This window comes from Trichechus manatus, unplaced genomic scaffold (assembly GCF_000243295.1).
Source record: "Trichechus manatus latirostris isolate Lorelei unplaced genomic scaffold, TriManLat1.0 scaffold00239, whole genome shotgun sequence".
NCBI lineage: Eukaryota > Metazoa > Chordata > Mammalia > Sirenia > Trichechidae > Trichechus > Trichechus manatus.
In genome coordinates this window covers 1,204,455-1,212,816 of record NW_004444175.1, presented here as the reverse complement: position 1 = coordinate 1,212,816, position 8,362 = coordinate 1,204,455, and the positions used below count along the sequence as shown (strand labels likewise).

At 41.0% G+C, this 8,362-nt stretch overlaps 1 protein-coding gene across 1 annotated transcript in view; it reads left to right on the top strand.

Annotated features, from left to right (window-relative positions):
• LOC111822931 (uncharacterized) overlaps nucleotides 1–8,362 on the top strand; it is a 114,370-nt gene that overhangs the window by 70,279 nt on the left and 35,729 nt on the right. The window contains exons 4-5 of the mRNA XM_023743146.1: nucleotides 5,334–5,458; nucleotides 8,031–8,124. Of these exons, the coding sequence (XP_023598914.1) occupies nucleotides 5,334–5,458; nucleotides 8,031–8,124 (219 nt within the window). The remainder of the gene's footprint in view (nucleotides 1–5,333; nucleotides 5,459–8,030; nucleotides 8,125–8,362) is intronic.

The window sequence follows — 8,362 nt, the reverse complement described above, 5'->3', positions numbered from 1 at the left end:
TTTTTTTTTTTTTTTGTCATTGTTGTAAATATGTCTAGCACGCAACTTTTCCCATTCAACTTTTTACAGGTGTAGAACTTACTGACAGCAATTACAATAATTGGCTGTGCAATCCTGCCCTTAATAAATGCTATTTTGCTATCACTGTAAACTGAAACTCAGTACTTCATAAGCAATAATCCCCCTTATCCTCCCTCCCTCCCATCCGTGGTAACCACTAATAAACCTTGGTCTCTATACATTTGCCTTTTCCTGTCTTTTTATATAAGTAAGGTCATACAGTAGTTATCTTTTTGTGATTGATAAAACCTTATTTCAAGCTCTATCCATATTGTAGCATGTGTCAAGACTTCACTTCTCTTACTGGATAAGTAGTATTTCATTGTATGAACGTACCACATTTTGTTTATGCATTCATCTGTTGATGGTCATTTAGGTTTTTTCCACCTTTTGGCTATTGTGAATAGTGCCGCAATGAACATTGGTGTACAAGTCTCTGCTTTTAAGTCATTTGGATGTATATCTAGGAGTAGAATTTCTGGGTTATATGGTAGTTCTATTTTTAGTTTTTTGAGGAACCACCACACGTTTTTCCGCAACAGCCGTACCATTTTTGCATTCCCATCAGCAATGGATAAGGGTTCCAATTTCCCCACATTCTCACCAACATTTGTTATTTTCTGTTTTTATTTTTTAAAAATCTTAGCAAACCTAGTTGGAGTGAAATGGTATCTCATTGTGGTTTTGATTACGTTTCTGATGGCTAATGACACTGAGCATGTTTTCGTGTGTTTGGTGGCTGTTTGAATGTCCTCCTTGGTGAAATGTCTGTTCAGGTTTTTTGTCCATTTTATGATTAGGTTATTTATCTTTTTGTTGTTAAGTTGTCGAAGTGTTATATATATTTTGATTATTAGATTCTTATCAGATATATGGTTTCCAAAGATATTCTTCCAGTCTGTAGCTTGTCTTTTTATTTTTTTGGTAAAGTCTTTTGATGGAAAAAGGTTTTTAATTTTTATGAGGCCTCATTCATTTATTTTGTCTTTTGCTGTTTGTGCTTTTGTTATGATATTAGATAATCCATTGTTAAAAGCTAGGTTAGACAGCATTGCCCCTGCATTTTCTTCTAAGAATTATGGTTTTAGTTTTCACATTTAGGCCCTTAATCCATTTTGAGTTTGTTTTTGTGTATGGTGTGAGGCCTGGATCCTGTTTCATTTTTCTGCATGTGGAAATCCAATTTTCCCAACACCATTTATTGAAGAGACTCTTCTTTCCCCATCAAATGGAGTTAGCATCCTTGTCAAAAATCAGTTGACCATGATGTGTGGGTTTATTTCTGGGCTCTGAATTCTATTTGCTCCATAGGTCTTTTAGTGGCTGATTTTTTAGAAGGAACTCACCAGGCTTTCTTCCAAGGTGCCTCTGTGTGGACTCAAACCACCAAATTTTTGTTAGCAGCTGAGCACGTTAACCACTTGCACCACTCAGGGACTCCTCTTATTGAATAAACCAAACCTGTTGCCATGGAGTCAATTCCAACTCATAGCGACCCTATAGGCCAGAGTAGAACTGTGCTATAGGGTTTCCAAGCAGTGGCTAGTGGATTCAAACTGCTGACCTTTTGCTTAGCAGCCGAGGTCTTAACCACTATGCCACCAGGGCTCCCTATTATTAAGTAGGGTGTTGTTAAACTTGCATGGTGAGTTGCTTGTGGCCTGAACTGTCTACCAGACATGCACAGTAGATCATGTGTCTGTCAACGAAGGAATGGAGGAAAACTGGTTCTTTGCCATAGGGAATTTGAAACGCACTGGCTTAGATCATCTTTAGCTTGTTTCTGAGACCCACACGCTCTAACAGAAGACTTCATAATAACAAATGCAACAGCCTGCTAGTTTAGAAACCTGCTACTCCAGGTTTAAGTACTCTAAGAGAGGTAGAAGGAGCCCTGGTGGCACAAATAGTTGAGTGCTTGACTGCTAACCAAAAGGTTACCTGTTTGAACCCACCCAGCAGCTCCACAGGAGAAAGACTTGGAGATTTACTTCCATAAAGATTACAGCCAAGAAAACTTTATAAGGAAGTTCTCCTCTGTCACCTGGAGTCGCTATGAGTCAGAATTGACTTGATGACACCTAATAACAACAACAAGAGAGGATCAAGGGTAGCATAGAGGAAGAGTGGCAGGTCCAGCTAGTGTGGGGAAGTGATACACGAAATAGCTAAAGCGGTGTCACGGTGCTTTAAATGTCCAGGTTCATGCTTCGTTCTACTCAAACAGTACAATGGAAGACACAGGACTTTGGAGCCAAGCAGCCCTACGCTGACTCCCAGGTCTGTACACTCCTTGGTCCCCCCAGATTTATATCTTTCCCACATACAAAGCAGACACCAGGAAATTTTCTTTTTTAAAACACATCACAGTTTCTATATGTATAAAATTACCTATTTTGTCTTCAAAGTCCAACAATTTCGTTGTATGATTTTTCTTGATGATATTGTTTTTAAACAAACTTCCTCCAGTGGGCAAAAGTCAAATACACTGACCTAAACAGAACTTCCAGAAGTACAGGATATAAACATATAAACAGATCATGCCTATATTCCTTTTCTGACCACTTCGGGCTTAATGAGTGCCTCATCATTTATTTACACCGAGGGAAAATTAACCCATCAAAGGAGCTATGACTCTTCCCAGTGCATAAACGTTTACTTCCTGTGTCTTTTCCTAGTGCATCTTACCCACAGCAATCCGAGTCACTGGAGCATTGGTTTATATGTGATGCTTTTGGATTCTTGGGGATTACCAGTCTTCAAGAAATCGTGACTCTCCACTCAGAGAGTCAGCCTTAGCAAGGTCGGAGTGAATGTGCAAATCAGGTGTATCAGGAAACCGTTGGTCTTTTCTTACCCATGATGTTGGAGATAGGGATTGCTGGAGACCACCTATGAGGTGAGACAAAAGACCCCTTGCATCAGCCCTGCACACATAGGCCTCCGCTGGGGCCTAATAGTGTACCATCCACACAATGCACTGCAACAAAGTGATCTCATAACTTAATAGTATGTGTTTATCAAACGCCAATTATAGGCCACATACTGTGCCTAAAAGCTTACCTACATGATTGTCATGGATCGAATTGTGTCCCCCCAAAATATGTGTCTACTTGGCTAGGCCATGATTCTCAGAGGTTTGGCAGTTATGTAATGGTGTAGTTATCCTCCATTTGGTGATCTGATGTAATTATGTGTTGTAAATCCTAAAACCTCTCTGAGGCAAGATTAGGCTGGGGTGCATCTTAAGGGTGGCGTAGTGGTTAAGTGCTACTGCTTCTAACCAAAAGGTTGGCAGTTCAAATTCACCAGGCACTCCTTGGAAACCCTGTGGGGCAGTTCTACTCTTTCCTACAGGGTCGTTATTAGTTGGAATCGACTCAAGGGCAATGGGTTATTAAAGATCGGAATGTTATGGATTGAATTTTGTTCCCCAAAATTACGTGTTGGAATCCTAACCCTTATACTTGTGGATGTAATCCCATTTGGGAATAGGATTTTCTTTGTTATGTTAATGAGGCCATATCAGTGTAGATGTGTTTTAAACTAATCACCTTTGAGATATAAAAAGCAGATTAGGCACAGAAGCAAGAAAGCACAGATAGATGCCGCATGGAGATCTCAAGGAATTCCAAGAAGCTGAGATGGGTTTTTTCCCAAAGTGGATAGAGAGAGCTTCACCTTAGAGCCTGTGCCCTGAATTTGGACTTTCAGCCTCCTTAATTGTGAGAAAATAAATTTTCATTAGCAAAAGCAAAAATAAAAAATAAAAATAAAAAAATCTCCTGGCATCTTAATTTGAAAATGGAAAGGTTTTTTTTTTTTTCAATTGTACTTTAGATTAAGGTTTACAGAACAAAGTAGCTTCTCATTAAACAGTTATTACACATATTGTTTTATGACATTGGTTACCAACCCCACGACATGTCAATAGTCTCCCTTCTCAACCTTGGGTTCCCTATTACCAACTTTCCTGTCCCCTACTGCCTTCTAGTCGTTGCTCCTGGGCTGGTGTGCCCCTTTAGTCTCGTTTTGTCCTATGAGTCTGTCTAATAAGATGAAAAAGTTTTAATTAAAACATACAAAAATAAAATTCTGAGGTGAAAAATAAGCCTTGTTATACCTGGTTCAGTTTCCTTGTGGTTAATTCAGATTTTGGCAACCGTAAGAGCTGTGTAGGCTTTTGTTGTATCAAGGCCCTGGCACATGCTCTGCACTTCCCTGCCTGGCACTGCTCTCCTTCTTTGGTATCACTGATATCATTCTGATACACAGAGATAAAAAGCAGAAACTCTAACCATGGATCTCAGTCTCCAATTCTCTGATCCAAGACTAATTTGGATAAAAAGAATCACTTGCACACCATCGGAGGATCTGCCAAGCAAACAACTGGCCGTTTTAACACACAGTGCCAAGTGCCCTGGATTAAGAATACTGTGAAGAATCCAGAAGGAACATTTTCCCATCTATGGGGAGTTTACTTCTAAATAACCTTTGGCCTCACATTATCACCCATCTCTTCCCCAAGTCCCATTTCTCTTTGCAGAGCAAAAAAACAACCAGTTGCCGTGGAATCGGCTCTGACTCATAGCGACCCCATCTGTGTCAGAGTAGAACTGTGGTCCCAAAAGTTTTCGATGGCTGATTTTTCAGAAGTAGATCACCAGGACTTTCTTCAAGGCACCTCGGGGTGGACTTAAACTGCCAACCTTTTGATTAGCAGCCGAGCATGGTAACCTTTTCACCACCCAGGTACTCCTTAATACAGACTCTGCACTGCTTTTTGAGTTTTGTTATTCAGGAGCTGGTCAGGTTGTAAAAGAAGTACCAAGTTGTTAACTGGAGATAAGTCAGTGTGACATTTGGCCTGAAAATGATGAAATAAAGTGAAAGAAAATGATGAAATAAAGTGAAACCATATTCAAGGTTTTCTCAGAGATATTCAAGAAACACAACCCCTTTAGCTTGGTGGAAGACGGGGAGAGCTATGAAGGAACAAAAATCACTCCAAGTCTTCTAGGAAGTGCTGGAGCGTGGGTGAGAACGCTCCTGTAGGCTGTAGGGAGAGGAAGAGGGCCGAGAGTAGGGGAGATGACCCTCTCCAGCACTTTGCCAGGGCAGCAAGTGCGAGGCACAGGCCTCCAAAAAGACGCAAAGTGGCTTGTCAGCTTTTCCGCACGTTCTAACAAATTAGACATACATCCCAAAAGGTATACTGCAATATTAAAGTCCATTTATATATGCTATAAAGTTTCCCCTGTGTGTGCTGGCAGGTACACGTGGCTGGGAAGTGTCTGTGGGCTGATTCCTTTGTGAATTATGTGGAGCTGAGACGGCTGAAATCCACAGCCCAAGTAGACGGGAGCGGAAGCTTGTGCCGTATGAGGGCCTGCAGCCGGTACGTGTAAGAAAGTCATATTAATCCCTTCTGAGCAGAGTGGTACAAAATTATGAAGGCTGGTTCCTGAAGAAACTTATAATGTAGTGCCTAATGAAAATGTCAGGGCGCAATGAGTTATTCGTTGCTGCCCTGCTACTCTGAAGTGCCAGGTATTTCTCTACCTGATATCCGTGAGCGTGGGTCTCTGGGGAAGGCAGCTGCAGTGTGAGAAGGGCATCAGCAGTTATTTGTGCTGAGAGGCCCATAGAGTGAGTGATGGCTATGAAGCCTAGTGGAGGTGCCTGAGGACGTCTGTGGTGAGGGTGTGTGGGAAGAAGACCCTGCCTGGTATACTGCGCTGGGTAACATAATCCAAAGCATCTGACCCTGTGGAGCTGAAAATTGCTCTTCAGGGCAGCTCTTATTAGTAAGAGTTCAGATGGGATCACTGTAGAAAGAAATATGGTTTTGGTTATTTTCATAGTCATTCCAGAAATCCAAGCTTGGTGTTTGGCATTTATTTACGTTTTTTATTTATTTTGGATCACCATAGAAGTTTGCGTCTCTCCAACTCCTGTTATGCTTATCTTAGAGTCTCCGTGGTTTCTCCTCTTGCTCATGTCCAATCATTGTCAAATCCTGGATTCCACCTTTGTGGTGTCCCGTGCTTTCTATCCCGTTTTCTCTTTGCCACTCTCCTTGCCTATGCTTTATCTAGGCTTTACCCTCTCTACCTCTCACCTGGATCTCTATGGCCTCTTACATGAAGTTTCTTCCCGTCCATTGCACAGCGGTAGTAACAGCCATCATTATTTGTCTGTGCCAGGCCCTGGGTTGGTATGTAATGTATGTTATTTCTAATGTTTGCAATAATCCTGTAAATTGTGTTATTACTCAGTTGTATCATTTCGGAGATTCCAAAAAGGTACATAATGTGCCCAACATGAGGAGCAAGGTTAGAATTATAACCCAGGGGTGGTGGGCTCCAAAGTCCATGCTGTTCCCTAATGACGTTATTTTCTCTGCTCATGAACCTTCAGTGGCTCCCATTGCCTGATAGATCCAGTCCAGGCCCCTTAGCTTGGCATTTGAGGCCCTCTACAATGGAGTCCACTATGCTTTCAGGTATTCCTCTCTAGCCCTCACACACCCTACCCTTTAGCTGAACAACTTATTTTTATTTACTGAACATACCCATGCTTTCTTTCCTTTGGGCTTTTATACATGCTGTTTCTCCTGCCTGGAGCAGACTCTACTCCTTCCTCTATATAAATAAATGTTACCCAAGAAAACAATGAGCTAGAGCTGGGCTAGAGATCCATTTATTTTCTGGTTCACAAAAGGTATATTGGATCTTTATTGAATAGTCTAAAATGTCCTTTCAATAATGTTCTTCTTTAATATCTTTTTAAAAGACATTTAAAGTGAATCGGAACGCAATTAAATGATTAATTGCCGCAGCCAGGTTCTGCTGCCCTCAGCCTCCCCGCGTGCTATCTGACCGATTAACCTCCGTTTCTGAGCCCTGTCTGATTGAGGAAGGCAGTGACGGAAAATGCCTGGCGTATCACATGACGGATAGTTGCTGTCATGAGCCATCGCTTTCTAACTGCAAGCTTTCATTTTCAAAGCCCTGGCATGATTTCAGGAGCTGTAAACCCTCATATGAGTAAGTGAGCAGTAAGAACTGGCAGTTTTTCAATCTCAAGTCTCTTCAGCTTTAAACCCACATTTAGCTGCGATTTTTTTTTCTTTCTTTTTTTCCCTTCTTAAGTTGGACATTCTTTTTGGTGAATTCTTTTTGGACAAATAAAATAGAGTGAAGGTAAATTCAACGGAGACAGATATGGGTTGGTCCAGTTACGGTCAGTCCTAGAAAAAAGAGTCAAGCTTGATTCTCAATCTTAATTCTATAGCAGAGCGGGAGGTAAGAGTATGTGGGCTTCCCAGCTTCTCCATTTAAAACCATGGACTCAGCGTTGGGGGCACTGAAAATGCACTCAAAGGTTATGAACACATGGATAGAGATGACCCACGATGCCCGTTTGGACAGATGTTACTGTTGAAGTCTGAGGAAGGTTAGGGGCATCTATTTTTTGGTCTGTTTGACCATTTGAATGGTACAGATTTGTGGGGTATCAGGGAATGGTTTATCATTGGAAAGGTTATTTTTCTAGTTGCAATGCTTAAGCAATTGGATTTCAGTTAATGCAGAATTAACTGTTCTTAGTGCATGATTATTGGGGCCCTGGTGACATTGTGTTAAGAGCTTGGCTAATAACCAAACGGTTAGCAGTTCAAATCCACCAGCTGCTTGGAAACCCTATGGGGCAGTTCTATTCTGTCCTATAGGATCACTATGAGTCTGAATCAACTCGACGGCAATGGGTTTGATTTGGTTTAGAATGCATTATTAGTTGGACAATGTGATTAATATTATTTGAAATAATGCTTCAAGAATGGGTAATCTGAAAACCAAAATGTGAATGCATTATGAAAGACTTGCTCAAAGATCTGTTCTGTGTGACAGTTTCATTTTGAAATGTGTATATCAAAAGTTTCATTGCCCTCTTTTTATTTTGTTTTTTAGGTTTCAAAGCAAATTAGCAAGAGGAGGAAAGAGCTGGAGGGAGGAACTGCACACACCACCACAAAGTTATAGTCAACAGTTACCACGAAAACAGGTTGTAACTTCACACTTTTAATCATGCATCTATTTTTTGTTGTCTTTTTCTTTATCTCTAGCAAATGATCATTGACTACCAAATGTCCTGATGGTACCCACTTTGTAAATTGGATGTGAGAAATCCTACAAGAAAAAAAAGCATATTACCAGTGTATGAAGCTCATTTAGGAAAGAGTTGCAGACACCAAACCAAAACACCAAAGCCCTTGCCGTCGAGTTGGTTCTGACTCATAGTG